At 32.3% G+C, this 18,345-nt stretch overlaps 1 protein-coding gene and 1 long non-coding RNA gene across 2 annotated transcripts; both read left to right on the forward strand.

Moving 5' to 3' along the window:
• Positions 1-1,553: 1,553 nt before the first annotated feature.
• LOC108460772 (probable sugar phosphate/phosphate translocator At1g06470) lies at positions 1,554-17,016 on the forward strand. The gene is made up of 13 exons (XM_053026449.1): positions 1,554-1,748; positions 2,338-2,893; positions 2,996-3,165; positions 3,356-3,441; positions 3,588-3,637; positions 5,695-5,762; positions 7,428-7,528; positions 7,701-7,713; positions 12,595-12,779; positions 13,017-13,103; positions 14,468-14,562; positions 16,338-16,498; positions 16,672-17,016. The coding sequence occupies exons 2-12, from the start codon at positions 2,373-2,375 to the stop codon at positions 16,441-16,443; spliced, it is 1,482 nt and encodes a 493-aa protein (XP_052882409.1). The 5' UTR covers positions 1,554-1,748; positions 2,338-2,372; the 3' UTR covers positions 16,444-16,498; positions 16,672-17,016.
• LOC128291410 (uncharacterized) lies at positions 8,558-9,455 on the forward strand. Its single transcript, XR_008281184.1, has 2 exons — positions 8,558-8,908; positions 9,226-9,455. It is a non-coding gene; the product is annotated as an uncharacterized LOC128291410 (long non-coding RNA).
• Positions 17,017-18,345: the final 1,329 nt, after the last annotated feature.

Consider the following 18,345-nt stretch of genomic DNA (forward strand, 5'->3'; position numbering starts at 1 on the left):
CATAGTCACATAAGTTTATTTACCAAACACAGCTTAATGGTAGAGGGACTAGAATGCAAAATTGAGTTAACATAATTAACTAAATTAACAAAAAAATTCAATGATCAAAATAGGAATACGCTAAAACTTAGGCGACTATATGGGAAGTTTACCCTAGGAGATTTTTTTTTAATTATAAAAAGGGTAATCCACACCCATTGTCCTTAAACTTTGGTCAAGATTACGTTTCGGCCATCCGACTTTTAAAACCTACATAATAACCATTAATGTAATCAAATTGTTACATTTTTTTTCACTTGGCTGTTAATTCACGTTAAAATAATTATGTGGCACGTTAATTTAAAAGGCTAATAACCACTTTGGTCCTTGAAATATAAATAAAATATTATTTTGATAATTTCAAATACTTTCTTAATAATTATTCTATACTTTTTTAAAAATTAAAATTATAAAATGTATTATAAAATGATATTAAATAAAAATAATATAAAATAAAATAAAATAAAAAATCCTCCCTACTCTTTTCTCCCCTCCGTGCGAGGCAGGGAGGAGGGACGTGGGGGAGAGGAGTGGGAAGGGTTAGGTTAGAGAAGAGAGGGAGGGTTTTTATTTTATTTAATATTAATTAATTTTTTATAATAATTATTTATAATTATTTATAATACATTTTATATTTTTATTAATTTTAATTTATTTTGAAGATTTTTAAAACCTTTTAGAATAATTATTAAGAAAATATTTAAAATATCAAAATAATATATTTTTTATATTTTAGAGACCAAATTGGTTATTAACCCTTTAAATTAATGTCTCATGTCATTATTATCGTTTTAACAGAGATAATGGATGAGTGGCAAAATGTAGCAATTCAATAACATTAATAACTATTATGTAAGTTTTAAAAGTTAGGTGACCAAAACATAATTTTGACTAAAGTTCAGGGACAATAGTTGTAGTATAAGAAAAATTGAAATTTGGGCTAAGGAATGTCCTTAAAATATTATTCAGGTTTTAAATGGTTTCTTTAAATTTTAAAAATATTTTAATTAAATTTTCAAAGGATTAACATCTTATCGATTAGATCCTTTCTTTAATTTAACCTCATCAACTTAAGCCTTAAATGTCAAATCAAATCTAATAGAGATTATATCTAAAACATGTAGATCAAAATTTAAACATGTTGTATCTACTATGTAGACATCCCAAATCTAATATATTTAATAAAAATAGATAATAACATTGAAATTTAAGAGGACTATTTTTAACACGTTAAATTCAATAACTATCAATGTGATAAGTGCAAATTAATTTAAATTTTAATTTATGTGTTTTAAGTATGCTATAGGTTAGACCTGAACTGGCATTTAAAGTTGAAACTAACAGCTAATCTAACAGAAGGACCTAATTGATACATTTTTTATTCTTTAAAGACTCAATCAGCAAATCATGAAGTGTGAAGACCAAATTAAAAATTAAAGAATACTTTAGGTACTCTAATGCAGTTAACCCAAAATCATATTTCTGCCTTTGAATCTACGTTTGGAGTCAAAGCAGAAACCAACAGCAGACAACAACGCTCAAACGTAGGCCTAAAAACGACTGTGTACCAACATTCTCCATTATCAACTTTTAATTCCCATTAATATTCCATAATCCTTCTTCATTCATCACCAAATCAGATCTCTTGTTGAACATCCTCTCGTTCTCATTCTTCTTCACGTATTTGGATCTCATCAACACTTGATCAGGTTGCATTTTCCATTTGTAATTTATTATGTTACTGTTGAATTGCATTGCATTGGGCTTCTATGGATTTGATTCAATGCATTTTGTTTTTTAGATTTATTTTAGTACATTCTTTTTACAATTCCTTTTGCTGGTTTGTTTATTGAGCTTTTCTTTTTTTCTTTAATCCAATTTATATCTTAAATGTTATTGTATAGGATAATCTAAACGATGGGGAGGTTTTTCTTTCTATTTGTTCTAATAAGTTGATTTAATGCTGTGAATGATACCGAATTTTCTTTCTGAAAAATAATAAGAGGTTGTTGATGGTGGATGGAAATTAAAAATTTTCAAATTTGGGTATTGTCTTCACCTTTTTCTTTTAAATGAAGCTGTGTGGTTCTCATATTTTTCTGTTATAATTGATTCCAATGGGTGCCAACTGAGGTCTTTGGAATTTGGATGATCTAAAATAAGTAGAGTGGCAGAATTTTTTTATTGAATTTGGTTGATTCTTGGTTTATCTGATGCCCGGAATATCGTTCACACATTGCATAATTGATCAAAAAACAAGGCACTAATTGGACATTGGCGCGTTGTTTTCTAATGCAGTGCATAGATGGCTCTAACTTAGAATAGCAAAGGAGATGGTAAAGAGTAGTTTCAATAAAGAAAAAGTTGAATGCACAGGCACAACTGATACTCTAAGTGGAAATCAAGCTTCAGGTCTTCACAGGGACTCTTCCTTCTCTCTCTGGGTTGATGAAGATGGGACAATTCATTTGGAACACCATTCAGTGAATACCAGTACCACTGCAGAAAACTCTGATTTTGAGTTGCCTATGCTTAATCAGAGTGAGTTACAAAACATGATAGTAGAAGGGGTTAGATTCAATAAATTTCCAGAGCAAAGTATGCACTTGATTGGTGATAGTACCGTGGACAATATACAAGGAGGAGATAGCGCTGGGGAATATGTACCTTTTGATATCGAAAATGAATCTGCTTTGAATATAGGATCATCAGATATTTGTGATGATGGAGACATTGCTATTGGGAGTCCAAAAGCATTGCCCCTGAATTCTGACAGCTCCATTTCTATTGTGGATGTGTTGAAAACTTTGTTCTTTATACTTGTATGGTACACTTTCAGCACATTTTTGACTTTGTAAGTCCATTTTAAATTAATCACAGCAGCATCATAGCTAAATTTAATACCCAATGTTTTGAAGCTTTTTCATATATCCTCTTATAATTTTTCCTTGAGCAGGTACAACAAAACCTTGTTGGGAGATGACCTTGGGAAGTTTCCAGCTCCCTTGTTGATGAATACTGTCCACTTCACCATGCAAGCTGTTTTATCAAAACTGATCACATGGTATTGGTCTCATAAATTTCTCCCTACTGATCCAATGACACGGAGAGATTACTTCTACAAAGGTAATTCATCAGGCATATATTCTTCTGCTTCTTTATAATATGAACTGGCACTTGCGTGTATATGTTCACTTAGAGTTAGTGTTTTAAAATACTAATCTTCTGTTCTTCTATGGTTTAAAACCTGTGTGTTTCTCTGTAACTTATTAACTTTTCTATCAACTAATGTACAGATGGACTTTGCCTTTCACAGTTCTACCTACGGCTCTTTCAACAGCACTGGATGTTAACCTGAGCAACGCTTCCCTGGTTTTCATATCTGTTACTTTTGCCACAATGGTTTGTTAACTTTTCTATACTCCATATTGTGATGAATATTTAATCTCATCTTGACTAAATTACCTCCTCCAAATCTGTGAATATGTCTTTTTATTTTTCTTTTTTAGGTTGTGTTGACTAAATTTTTTTTACTTTGTACCCTACAGTGTAAATCTGCAACTCCTATATTTCTTCTCCTATTCGCTTTTGCATTCAGGTGCGTTTTCAAATTGATCATGTCGATTGCTCATGTTTGGATGGCACTGAACAGTCTATATATATGTCTATAGATTTTGGGACGAAGCTCTCTTTTGTAAATTTAGAGCTAAAAAAATTATAATTTATGCTTGTTAGAATCTTGAAACCATTACTTCATCTGTTTTTCTTAATTGCTCCCCCCCCCCCCTTTTCCATGGCTATACTAATATTTCCCATTTAGTGAGGGTTGAATAATCATTCTAGGATTGATTGGACACAAGAGAACAAAGATACCTACATATCATAACTTGTTTTATTAGAATGTATTTATATTTGTTTGAATAAAGTGCTTAGCCAATTCCATGTGTCTAACCAAAAAATCATTTATTCTTCCATTCGATCTTCCCATTCATTATCCATGAGGCCTTCTTCTCCAAAATCTTCTGATTCAACCAACAAATAATCAATAAGAACTTGCAAACATAGATTGGCTAATTGTTCTTGAATGCCACCTGCTCCAGTAGCAATTTCTTGATTTCAAAGTATAACGAAACCTTGGGTGGTTAAAAAAGGGGGGATACCGTATTTCCAGGATTGAATTCATAGAAAAATAAACGAAAGCATTGTTACATATATATATATATAAGCTTAGTTAGTAACTGGCTTGGGCCCTTAGGGACTGACTCTATCAGGAACCTATCCCAGGAGTCATTGGACGTTGCCTTTAATCGACCTTATGAAATGGGCCTACAAGTTTGGTTCATACTGATTCCTATATTGGCTTTAACCCATTGCTTATCCATTTTCAAACACGCCCTTTTAGCTAGACAGCCATTTTTTTGCTTGTCAGAAAACTGGCCTCTTTAATAAACTTGTGATGGCTTGGGTTGTTCAAAAGAGTGCAATCAAAGTTTTTCCACGGAAATGATCAGGGGTTTACCACCATAGGTTATGTTCTTGATTTTCAAGCTGAATTAAATGGTGTGGTTAATTTTGCTTACAATACAGGATGGGTAATTGACAGATTCCTTTTCCTTCATGATCTGTTGGAGGCATTGAGATGTATGTATGAAAACAAAATAGTAAATCAATGTGACCTAAATTTGCATTAGAATTAGCACCAATATGATCTCAGCTCAAGTAATTTTCACCTCTGAAACAAGTTGGAGTCCTCCACTTGAACCTATGTTATCCATATTGTCTGGTCAAGCGGTTTGTCATCTGAAAGATCTAAAGCAACAAGAAAAGGATGATGAAACTTTGAAATTATGTTTTTATTTGGTCTACACCAAATGCTGGTGAATGCATCCAAAATGTGAAGTTATTGAACTAATAATATTCCAGAACATAGTTTGACTTAGTAAATGCATCTACCTAAAGTGGTTTAATTAAGGCTTTGTTAAGCTTTTATTATTTGCTGAAGTGCTGACCACATTGGTTGATGGACTAAAATAGAACTTGGATTCCAATTTTGATTGAAAGGGCTGTTGTCTTGTTGGTTTTATTGAGATTTTTACTGCATAACTCTGAGATAGTTACTTCAGTTCATTTCCTTGAATTTGTTGTACTCTCACTTTTTACACTAGACTGCACTTAGAACTTTGATCTTATATTTTAAAATTTTCTTTGTATGATTTATCTTGATCATTTTTGGAGTTTTTGTTTGTTTTTACAATTACTAGGGATGAAAAAGGAACATATCAATTTGGTAACTCAATCTGCCTGTGCTGTTTTATATTTATAAGATTAACTCACTTTTAGCCTGGGGATTAGGTATGTTACATGGACTTGAAATAGAGTCTCATACACTAGTATGTAATCTTTTGGACAATATTCTACATTAGTTTTGAGGATCATAGTATCAGATTTGTTTATATAGGGAAGTGTAAGAACAGTCAGACACAGGTAGTTAAAGCGAAGAGTCCACGTAACATGCTCTGAATAACCACATATTGCAAGTTGTCTTCAGATATCTCTTATTCCAGCTGCTCCATTTTCTGTTTTTCTGAGAATCCATTGTATTCTTTCCCATGCCTCTTGTTGTTCTGATATTATTGTTGAATGTTTATTTATAAGGTTGGAGTCTCCAAGTCTTCACCTTTTAGGAATTATCTTGGTAATCTCTGTTGGGATTCTATTAACAGGTATGGATTCTCATCATTCTGTATGTTTCTTACAAGCAATTCGATTTCTATGTGTATATTTAGCAACTTTTTGGTTGCATGTATTTTTCTATTATTCAAATTATTAAGGATGAAGTAGGAGAAAGGCACTAGTGAGTAGATATCTGTTTTGCTTCATAATTGTGGGTAATGTGCACCTGTCCTAGTCATAGTGATGGCAATTAGATTTGAAGAAAAGATTTTATTTAATGCCTCACTTATAGGCAAAGATGTTCATCTTTTGGCTTCTCTCTTTTTGGAGTATCCCCTTCTTTTCTCCTTTATTAAAGTTTTCAAGCGTTTTGGAAACTATATCCTAATCAATGCAGCAATGCATTGTGGACATTTTATTTGTCTTCGTTTGATTCTTGTCATTTCATTATTGACTTGAATATAAAACTCACTAGAGTTCTTGTGGTTGTATGAATGATGTAAGATTTGAAGGGAGGCTTTGTTGATGTCGAAAGGATTGGGATGATGACTAGAATTAGGGACCGTAAGCTATTAATACTGGGTTACTATTGAAGAGAGAAATTGAAGATTTAGAAGGCTATCTAGGTACCATGAATGGACCTGCGAAAAGCAGGTTAGGGCTTGGGTTGAAGTTTGATGATTATTCAGTTAGTGTGGAATGAGTTTGGTAGGGAGTGATTTCTGTCTGTTCTGAGCCTTAAAAGAGTGATATAGGAATGATTTGTAATCTGTAACAAGTGACAATAAAAATATTTCCCTCATCTCAAATTGGATGTCCACTTTCCAAACAGCTCAAAATTTTAGGAATGAAGCTTATGTTCCCTCATAACTTTTACCATTAAGTTTTATAAAAGCTAGAGAGATCCATATAAACTTCATATTTCAGTAAGGGAAACATTGGAAAAACGTGATCCATTTTGGGAAAGTTGACATTTTTGTGATACCTGTAAAAAAGAAGGCATTCAATTTGTTGTGATGGAGGAAGTAGGAAAAAAGAAAATGATAGGAAACTTCGGATTCGTGACTAAATTTTCTCAGGTTTCATAGATGGGCTAGGGTTGCTTCATAGAATCCATAGAACTATAATAGCTGCTTAAAAATTCTCATAAACTTAGGCTTCTAGTCTAATGAAATGAAAGTGCTGAATAATTTTTGTAGTAACCAGTATAAATTAATGATAGAAATGCTGAAATCAGTTTTAAAACTCACTTTAAAAAAATACCTTTTTTAATGATTTAGTTTCTTTTTCTGTACATAGTACTTATTTTTATTTAATAAATATTTTGAGAAAATCATTTATTTAATATAATGATTAAATGATTATTTATGATAATTTCAAATGTCAAATAAAATACGATATGCATATATAATTTATTAAAATCTCCTTTTCATTATATCTCTAATGGCCATTTTATTTCTTTTTGCATTGCTGCCATTCTTTTAAGAATTACCAATTTTAACAATTGCACTTTTATCTACACAGTTACAATCTCATTCCAAGGCTAAATTGGTCCTTAATCGACCAAATCATTCTGACAGACTAAATAACTTTCTACATAGAGTTTGTCTAATATTTGAGCATGTTGTGACAGTTTCTTTTATGTCGTTGCATCTCTCTCTCTTACAGTGTCAAATATTTACAAAACTTATGAAACTTGATCTTTCTTATTTCAGTTTCAAAGGAGACAGGTTTTCAGTTTTGGGGTTTTGTTTTTGTCATGCTTGCGGCTGTTATGTCTGGATTCCGCTGGTGCATGACTCAAATACTTTTGCAGGTATGGCTTTGATCTATATCCTTTTTACATGATATGTTAGACTTAGAGTTCAATTATTTGATCTTATCTTCAAATTATTTCTTCTTCTCTTTTTTCTTTTTACTAATTACATTGATTTGTTTTATTTATTGCGTCCAATTTGACTTTATCTGGAATGGGCTACCTTCAAAAGAAAGAAGCCTATGGTAGGTAGTCCCTCTTTCTCTCTCTTGTTCCCTTCTTTTTAAGTTCATCATTTTCCTCCTTTAATTTGTACATCACCATGTTATTTAAATACCCTTTTCTATGTTTTCGGATCAGTACATTTGCATCGCATGATATTATCATTATCCATTCTCACTGTTATTGCTAGAAGGATTGTACTTTATTTTATTTTTCTGGAGTGGATGACTGAGTTTGTGTTATTTGTTCCTTTATCTAAGAAGGAATAACATTCCTTTGAGCTTGCTAAAACATGAGAAATCTTTTATCATCAATACCATAAGAGAAATTTGTCTATTGCAATATTTAGTTCTCAGGGCATGCTACAATATATCCTAGGTTATATTCTTTCTACTGATAAGTCATATATGTGAGATATGGTTACATCAATTGATTTCTGTATTACAATATCTGGCTGCTAAAAAGTTTGGTGTAATTTAGTTATAACAATCTCTGTCTCGAGCTGATATAGTTTATAAGGAGGATATGTTTGGTGTGGATCCTGACTTGGCAATCCTGAAGTTCTAGTTCTCATTTTGATAATGATATTCTAGATTTTTTTTTTCTCTAATGCCTATTGAATGGAGAATTTTAATTTATATATAGTGATAGTGTTGAAATATGTATATATTTTAAATTTATTTAGGTAGATAAATCTTATTTAGGAAGATAAATTTTATTCATATTCTAGGAATATTTTTATTTTATCTTTTAGTAGTTTATTAGAATAAGGGAACTATTTTCCCAATTAGGATTAGGATTGTTTTCTCTATTTAAGTTCAGTTCTTTAGTTAATAATAATAGAACAGTTTTATTAAAAGCTCTCTTGGAAACTTTCATGGCATCTGAGCTAGGTTAAATCTCTAGTAACATCATGGTTAAACCTTGGTGCGAATTGCAAAAAATATTGGCACACTCGAGAAACGTGTTAGAAGTTCCATGGGAAATTGACAAATGGAAGGAAAAAAAGTGGCAATGATCGTGGTTCACAATCAGGGGATAGCAGAGCTTTCGAAATAACTAAAGGAAATTATGAGGGCCAAAGTTCTTTGGAAGGGTCTCCATTCACTGAGGAACAATTAGAGCATCTACACAAGTTTTTTCAATCACCACAATTTCGGATGAATTCTTCTATTCCTAACTCATCCAATAATCCTTCTTCCTCTTTTGCCCAATCAGGTACTGATTTTTCTGTTTTTCTCAGTGTCAAGCCTTGTAAAACAAACACGTGGATCGTTGATTCTGGAGCTAGTGATCACATGACTAGTAGTCATTTTCTTTTTTCAACTTACACACCTTGCGTAGGAAACAAAAAGATCAAAGTAGCAGATGGGTCTTTCTCGGCAATAGTCGGGAAAGGCATTGTTAAAATCTCGTCTTCCTTGGTTTTACATGATGTTTTACATGTGCCAAATCTAACTTGTAATCTCATATCGGTCAGTAAATTATCCCAGTCCTCAAATTTTCATGTTATATTTGACTCCTCTATGTGTAAGTTTCAGGACATGGTCTAGGGGAGGATGATTGGCAATGATAAAGAATTTGGTGGAATTTACTATCTTGAAGATGACCATCTAAGTCAACCAACAACTACTTTATGTTTAAATTCTGTTTCTGATTTTGATAAGGTTATGATTTGGCATTATAGGCTCGGACATCCTAATTTTTACTATTTAAGATATTTGTTACCTAATCTATTTAAAAATAAAAGTCATTCTTCATATCATTGTGAATTGGCTAAACATCATCGGTCATTCTTTGCACCTCAAAAATATAAAGCCTCCAAACCTTTTTCGTTAATTCATAGTGATGTTTAGGGACCTTCAAGAGTCTTAACTTTTTCAGGAAAACGTTGATTGTCACATTTATTGATGATTATACTCGAATTTGTTAGGTGTTTTTATTAAAAGATAAGTCTAAAGTTAAAAATGTGTTTAAGTCTTTTTATGCCATGGTGGAAACACAATTTGGTGTGAAAATAGAAATATTTCGGACTGACAATGGTGGGGAATTTTCGACCAATTAGGTGTTTTCTTAACCAAACATGGAATAGTCCACCAAAATTCTTATACAAATACACCACAACAAAATGGGATCCCAGAAAGAAAAAACTAACATCTTTTGGAAGTAACTAGAGCCTTGATGTTCACTAGTCAGGTACCACGTTATCTTTGAGGCGAAACCTTGTTAACAGTTACATATCTTATTAATAAAATGCCCAGTAAAACTCTAAACTATAGAACTCCTTTTCGTCTATTTAAAGATAACTTTCCTAACTCTAAATTGATCACAGATTTATCCCTCCGAGTTTTTGGGTGTAATGTTTTTGTTCATCTTCCCAACCAAGGTAAACTAGATCCTAGAGCAAAAAAATGTGTCTTTGTTGGTTATGCTTCTAATAAAAAGGGTTACAAATATTATGATCCAATCGATAGGAAGATTATTGTTACCATGGATGTCACATTTGTTGAAACACAATCTTATTTTGATCCTAATCTTCAGGAAGGGAATTATACTAAGGAAGATTTTATAATTGATCAAGAAAAGATTAAGAATATACAATATAGGGATTCTAATAATAGGGAAAGCGAATCTATGATTAACACAGAAATTAACGATGTTAATGTTAATGAAAAGGAGTATAAAGGTGTAGAGTCTGATCATGAGAATAAAGAATAAACAAAGGAGTTAATTGTTTACTCAAGAAGAAATCGAAATCAAGAAAGTGGAATCCACCAGATTCATTATCAAGAATCTAACCTACAAGATCCTGTCAAAAGTCCAGGTAAAGCTCATAATCTAGCCAATGAATTTTCTGATTTAGATATTCTAATTGCTAAAAGAAAAAATGTTAGAAATATTTTCAAATATCCCATGTCTAACTTTGTATCCTATAAATCCTTGTCTTCGACATTCTCAATCTTTGTTTCGTGTCTCGATACTGTAAAAATACCTAAAAATGTGACAGATGCTTTACAGGTTCCTGAGTGGAAGGAGGCTATTTTAGAGGAGATGCGCCCTATTGAAAAAACAGGTACATAGGAAACAATGGAATTACCTGTAGAAAAAAAACAGTGGGCTGTAAATAGGTGTTCACAACCAAATTCAAATCAGATGGATCTTTAGATAGATACAAAGCCGGTTGGTGGTTAAAGGGTACACTCAAACATACAGGATAGATTATCTTGAAACACTTGCTCTAGTAGCCAAAGTAAATTCCGTTAGAGTTCTTTTATCAATTGCTGTTAATCTTGATTGGTCTTTACAGCAGCTAGATGTGAAGAATGCTTTCCTAAATGGGAAACTTGAAGAAGAAGTTTACATGGATCCTCTTCCAGGTTTTGAAGAAAAATTTGGAACTCGAGTATGTAAACTCAAAAAATCTTTGTATGGTCTCAAGTAGTTTCTTCGAGCTTGGTTTGAATGGTTCACTCAAGTTGTTAAAAAACAAGGTTACTCACAAGGGCAAGCTGATCACACAATGTTATATTGACATTCACAAAAAGGTAGAATAGCAGTTATTATAGTTTATGTCGATGATATCATTCTTACAGGAGATAATGTGGATGAAATAAGGTCTCAAGGAGCATCTAGCATTGGAGTTTGAGATCAAAGACCTGGGTCCTTTGAAATACTTTCTTGGAATGGAAGTTGCTCGATCAAAGAAGGGTCTTCAAGTCACTCAGAGAAAATATGTGATTGATCTTTTAAAAGAGACTGGGATGAGTGGTTGCCGCCCAACTGACACACCCATTGATCCAAATGTAAAATTCGAAAATAAAGAAGGTCGATTAGTTGATAAAGGGCAGTACCAAAATTAGTTGGTAAGTTAATTTACTTATCACATACAAGGCTAGACATAGCTTTTGCAGTGAGCTTAGTGAGTCAATTTATGCACTCTCCAATGGAGGAACATGAAGAAGCAGTGTTTCGAATTCTAAGATACTTGAAGAGTTCACCTGGAAAGGTTTATTCTTCAAGAAATCCGAACAAAGAGGAATTGAAGCTTATACAGATGCAGATTGGGCAGGCTCAATAACAGATAAAAAATCTACATCAGGATACTATACATTTGTTTGAGGAAACCTTGTGACTTGGCGAAGCAAAAAACAAAGTGTTGTAGCAAGAAGTAGTGTAGAGGCTGAGTTTAGATCAATGGCTCAAGGCATTTGTGAAATGATGCGGTTAAAAAGAATTATAGAAGAGCTAAGGAAACCAATAACTTCACTAATGAAGTTGTATTGTGATAGCAAAGCTACCATTAGTATTGCTCACAACCCAGTCCAACATGACAGAACTAAACATGTGGAGATACTTTTTCAAGGAGAAGATTGAAGAAGGCCAAGTGTGCATGCCATTTGTTCCTTCAAAACAACAGATTGCTGACATACTCACAAAAGGACTCTCTAAGACAAGCTTTGATTTTCTTGTAAGCAAGTTGGGCATGATTGATATATATGTACCAACTTGAGGGAGGGTGTTGAAATATGTATATATTTTAAATTTATTTAGGTAGATAAATCTTATTTAGGAAGATAAATTTTATTCATATTCTAGGAATATTTTATTTTATCTTTTAGTAGTTTATTAGAATAAGGAACTATTTTTCCTTATATTTTAATAGTTTATTAGAATAAGGAATTATTTTCCTAATTAGGATTAGAACTGTTTTTCTATTTAAGTTCAATTCTTTAGTTAATAATAATAGAACAGTTTTATTAAAAACTCTCTTAGAAACTTTCAGATAGATTATGAGTGGTATCACTAAAAATTATCTGATTGCTTTACATAAGCTGGTTTTCTTCTTGTTGTTGGTTCTTCTGATTTTATTTTACAGCATGGTCTAACTATTTAATTTTTTCTAGGTTTGAAGAACCCACTTACCTTCATGAGCTACGTGACTCCGGTAATGGCTGTTGTGACAGCTCTTCTTTCTCTCTTATTGGACCCGTGGGATCAATTCACGAAGAACAGTTATTTTAATAGTTCATGGCATATTGCTCGAAGCTGCTTTTTGATGCTTTTTGGTGGAACACTCGCATTCTTTATGGTAGGAACCTATGCTTATGCTGAAGCATCCCCTTTTTCTCCCTTTAATTTTCCTTTCTAAGTATAGTAATCTATGCTTCACGTGCCTTGCATATGGATGATTAACACATAATATCGTAACTTCTGTATTAGAATATTATTTTTATAATAATAACAATATTTTAATAAACAGGTAACAGAGTGAATAAAAAATGTTTCTCTTGTGGCTTGAAGAAGCTAGGCTTTCTTCTTATTGCAGGTTTTAACAGAGTACATCCTTGTTTCTATAACAAGCGCAGTTACAGTGACAATAGCTGGGGTTGTGAAGGAGGCTGTCACCATATTGGTACCTAGTTTTCTTTACATGCACACACATTCATATACACACACACATATTTGTTTTTAACGGTTTTGCAAAACTTGACTTTTTATTAAAAGGCTCACGTAGCATTCTGACTTTTTGTTTGTGACCGAGTATGATCCAAAGTTGTTAAAATTGCATATGTGAGTCCTTGAAAGAAAGCATTGTCTCGTCAGTAATCTCATTTTCCTTTTTACTCTGGTACTCATAGAGTAGTTCATGCTATTCATCAATTTAAGATACAGTTGGGAGCCAGTGCTGGTTCAAAGAATTATTACCTGTGCATGCTGCAGATAGCTCTCTTGGAGCTGGCAGTCATACCATGTGGGACTCTTATTTTTGTTGTTTTATAATTATGCATATCAATATGTAACTTTAGAAGTTATGCGGAAATGGCAAAAATGAACCACACAGTTCAAATTGAGCCAGATCGGTATAACCAAAGCTGAGTCCAATCAATAATTCCTGTGCTTGATAATATTTAGTCAAGTTGAGCCTGGCTAGAATCTTGGCTAACCTACGGCTCTACTTTTACACCCTAACTTCAGATAAGGATCAGTTCTGAATTTATGGAGTTTAAATTGCATCAGATTTGGGTGGTAGACCTTTTAGCCTATTCAAGTTAGACTAGTTTGATTTGAAGCAAGTTGTTTTGACAGGGTTCGCTTTACCACCTTAATTTTTATTAACCTCCTCTCCAAAAAAGAATAGTTTGAAATTATTACTCCATGTCAGCAGATATCAGTCCATTTGCCACACATCTTATTTTCTTACATATCACTTCTTGCCTGTTTTTACATTTATTACTCCATGCCAATGAATTTCAGTCCATTAAATTTTACATATTATTAGTTGGCCTTGTGAAACTCCATTCCTCCATTTTCCGATGTATTAATGCAATGAGCTTAAGAAAGTCTAGAGTAAAGTTGAGAAATTTTATTGTTCAACTGTCTCATTTCTATGGAAGGACTAGAGTTGCTCGAGTATTTTACTTAAATGCGGGGTGATGACTGGGTTCCCTGATTGAGGCAGTTCATAGGGAGGAGAAATTGTTTATCAGATTTCATTTTTAACAACCTGGTCATGAATGGTCGGGGATGGATGGTTTAATGGCTTGTTTCCGGGTCTCACTTGATTTTCACTAATATTTTGGCTTGTATTGGATCTGAAAGTGGAATCTTAACCCCCTTTACTTTATCCAACAAAACCTTCTCAAGTCTTGTGATGTCAGTCTTCACATGCATAATGTTATTTTCCTGTTGATTTTACTATTCGTGCTGATTTTGTTGTTTATTTTCCTACCATATATTTGTAGTGGTTTACTCTAATTATTTTTAATACTCATTCAGGTTGCCGTATTTTACTTGCAAGATGAGTTTACGTGGTTAAAAGGTGCTGGACTCCTCACTATCATGGTTGGTGTCAGTTTATTCAACTGGTACAAGTAAGTGGTCAATAAATCTACTTTCTGAATTTGCCGTTTCTTCTTTCTTTAGGCACTCACTCCTTTGCAAAAACTGTACTTAGCTATATTCCTTCAAATTTTCTGAAGTTCTAAAACATTTACTTATAGTCTAGCACTTGTGGCAAGAGATAATGAATTTATACGAAGGCAATGTTTCTTGGATTGTGTATTACAGAAGCCTAAGCTTTGTCTGGTGTTGTTGATTAAAGCACATTTACATGTTTCTAATTCATTGTTTGAATATCTTATTATTTTATTAGTTATTGAAATTCTGCCGTTGTTCATATAAAAAATCTAAGTTTTGGAGGCTTTAGTCATAAGGAATCATTTCTTTATTAAGTGAAGGCATACAATTAGATGGCTTTGCACTTTTGAGCTCCCACCCCTAAAGGTATTGAACTTTTCCAGGGTTTAGGAATGTTGTATGTCATTTGTAGGAAGAATTTTTTATCTTTGGTCTTGGTATTTTGGGTGTTTCTTTATGCTTTTAACCTATGCGAGAATCTATTGTCGATTATGAGTTGGTGTACTTAATTGTTATGTTTCTTGTCTAATTTCCACTACCTGTCAGAATACTTGACTTGCACACTTGGCCAATTAACTTGTACAAACTTTAGAATTTCTCTTTTATTGTCTCTATCAATCTCAAGCTTCGTAAATACATTTTGGGTTCTTTATTTTATTCATTTAGTTTATTTTTGGAGTGATGTTTTATTGTTGCTAGGGAACAGTCATGGAGAACATATTATGCTTTGTAATAAACTATGAGATATTAGGAGAGGTACAAATATTTGCAGTTCCAACCACCAGAAAGGATGGGGGCTATCTTGTCCCTAGGATTTCTGGGGCTTACAACAACTAAGGCTACTTTTATCTTGGTTTAATATGTAAATTGCCTCAAACTATGAACCTTATTTGGTAAAAGAACAAAAAAAAAAAAAAAAAGAACTCAATTAGGCAGTGAAGCTTTTATTTCTGGCGAGTTAACCCGATGGACTAATGATATTACATAAAATGCAGATCTGGCTTAGTTGATCTATATTAAGTTGTCATGCGTCTAACCATTGCCATTTTAGTGTTTAGAAAAAAAAAAAAACTGAATTCACGTGGTGATGTAGTATTGCTCAAACCATGTAGCATTAAGCATTTTATATCATGGCATTGGTCTATTGTGAATTTTTCTTGGGTCAACCGACAAAGGTGTAGAGAGCCAGTTTACATATTAACCCTTTTATCTTATTCAACTTGTATTCTCGGGAAACTGACATGTCAGCCTGATTTGAATTACCAATTTTGTTACTATGTCGATACTTCAAATTTATACTTAACTAGATCTGAATACCAAATTTTTAACCCTAATTGCATCTATTTCCAATTTCCCGCAAAAATCCCTGAGAAAATTTGCGTTTTCAATTCTCACTTTCCTGTAACTGTCCATCATGGTCTCTTAATTCAACGAGTCATGAATTTGACATTCTTGGATTTACAACCAATTGATGTGTCATGTCAAGTTTTTTTCTCTATGCATTCAAGTTCAACCAAAGATATGAAATTATATTGAAATTGAACTATTTGCTACTATTTGATGTAGCTATACAGTTTCCATTTGGAATTACCTTTTAACATGGATTTGTTTGCCCAATCTGTTTTTCGAGTTCACTGTAGTAATTTCTGAGTGTTTTTATTGATCTACTTTGTGCTCTCTGGTTCCTTCTGTGGCTAACCTATGCTGTTTTTCTCATCCTCTTTTGAAGATACCTAAAGCTGCAGAAGGGCAAACTAGAAGAAGATGAAGCAGCAATAGCGCTCACAGCCAATCATGCCGCTAAGTATGTCATGCTTGACAAGATGGAGGATTAAGATGATGTAGCTACGGAGCTTTAAAGATCACATGATGTTCATAAAGATGAACCTAGTAAGCCTTTCTAATGCCTTGATAAAATGAATTCATCTTTGTACACTAATTTCTGTATTCACCATCGGTATTTTTCACATTATACCTCAATTTCGTGAGATTGTTGCATGTCGCATTTAGGGCCTGATAAAAATTCAGTCATTTAGTGGAAATACTGAGCATTAATCTCTCAGGGTAGTCACATCAACAACTGCTGGGCTCGTAGTTTACCTCCAACATGTTGGTGGTGAATTAATAGAAGTGAAACAAAGTTTTTGACATTTTGCTGCTCAAATTAAAGCAAAACGGTAAGCTAGCCAGTATGAAATGATTCATCAAGTACTCATTATCCTTTTTCTTCTTAAACTACAGGATATCACATACCTAGTTTTATGTCAGTCAGTTAGATTGTCATCATTTTCGGCTGACATTATTCTTAAGAAATTCATGATACATATTTGCTATGGTGAGATTTTGATTTGAATGACGGTGTAGTCCGGTTGTTTATGTGATCACATTTAAGAAGTGAATTTCAATAAGCTCAATATCTGTATTTTGTCTTTGTATGTGTGTATATATATACTTGACTTGCGGTAGTTTCATTTATGCCAAGAAAGTGGAAGATATTTAATGCCATCATTTTTCACTGAATGGAACTGAGACTAATTTTCATGAAACTCAGTTTAAATGTAGTTATGGTAGATGAATTTTTTTTCCCTCCATCTATTTACTTTTTACTAGCAAATTTACCACTAAATTATACCCCAATTCTCAGTGTGATATTTGATGGGTTTTTTCTTTTCTTTTCTTTTTTTTTTGTTAAAAATAGTTCTTAATCATTTTATCCCAAAATGTAATCAGAAAGTTTTGTGTTTCACGTTCTTATAGGTTGGTATTTTTTTTTTATAAATGGAAACAAAATTGATAATTTAGGTTTTCTTTTTACAAAAGAATTTTAAATCCCAAATTGAGAATTGGATATAGCTTAGGGTCAATTTGCAAATAAAACTATTTCTTTTAAGAGAAACGGAAGTATCAATCAAATATAGCTTGTCTTACCTTCAGATTGATTATACAAGGCATATTATTAATTGAAAGATATAAATTTTAGATAGATTGGTTTCTTTTTTAAAGAAAAACCTAGTTTATTTTACCAATTTTAAAATCAATGATAATGATTTCACCAAAAAAAAATTCAATGATAATGAGTATAAAAATTTAAAATGTATACGTGTAAGATTGATTGAAATTGTAAAAGATATTAAATATTTAAAAGATAAAAGATAAAGTAATTCCATATTTATATTTTGTATAAATTAAATAAAGCTAATATTTATAAATATTATTAATATGATTTATGGTTAAATTTAATTATATAATTCTACTTGAGCACATGTTTAAATTAGAGTAAACAACTCAATTTAATAAATATTTTTATTTTGTTCTTCAATAAAATATTTAGATCCATCTAACTATGGTGATTGAGTTGTTCACCCTCCTTCCATTTTTTCCATTATAGCTTGTCAAATATAGGATGTTTACCAAATCAATTATGTAATTTGAACTTAACCTATGTTTGTGAACTTTTACTTAAGAGAATCAATTTACAAATATTAGCATAATATAAAAATAATAATTTGTCCAACTCAACTCTTAAGGTGCAATTCCTATTTTGTATATTTCAGTGTGATTCTCGCTACCCACTTTAGCAATCACTTTATAAAATTATTTGAAGATGACCAATTCAACAAAATAGTTCCTTGCACAAAAAAATTTGATCCTATCATTCACTCACAAAAATCTATCACTTAAGCCGTTATGTAGATCATTTAAATAATCAATTCAGTGTCATCAATAAGATCCTTTAT

This window comes from Gossypium arboreum, chromosome 4 (genome assembly GCF_025698485.1).
Source record: "Gossypium arboreum isolate Shixiya-1 chromosome 4, ASM2569848v2, whole genome shotgun sequence".
Classification (NCBI taxonomy): Eukaryota; Viridiplantae; Streptophyta; class Magnoliopsida; order Malvales; family Malvaceae; genus Gossypium; species Gossypium arboreum.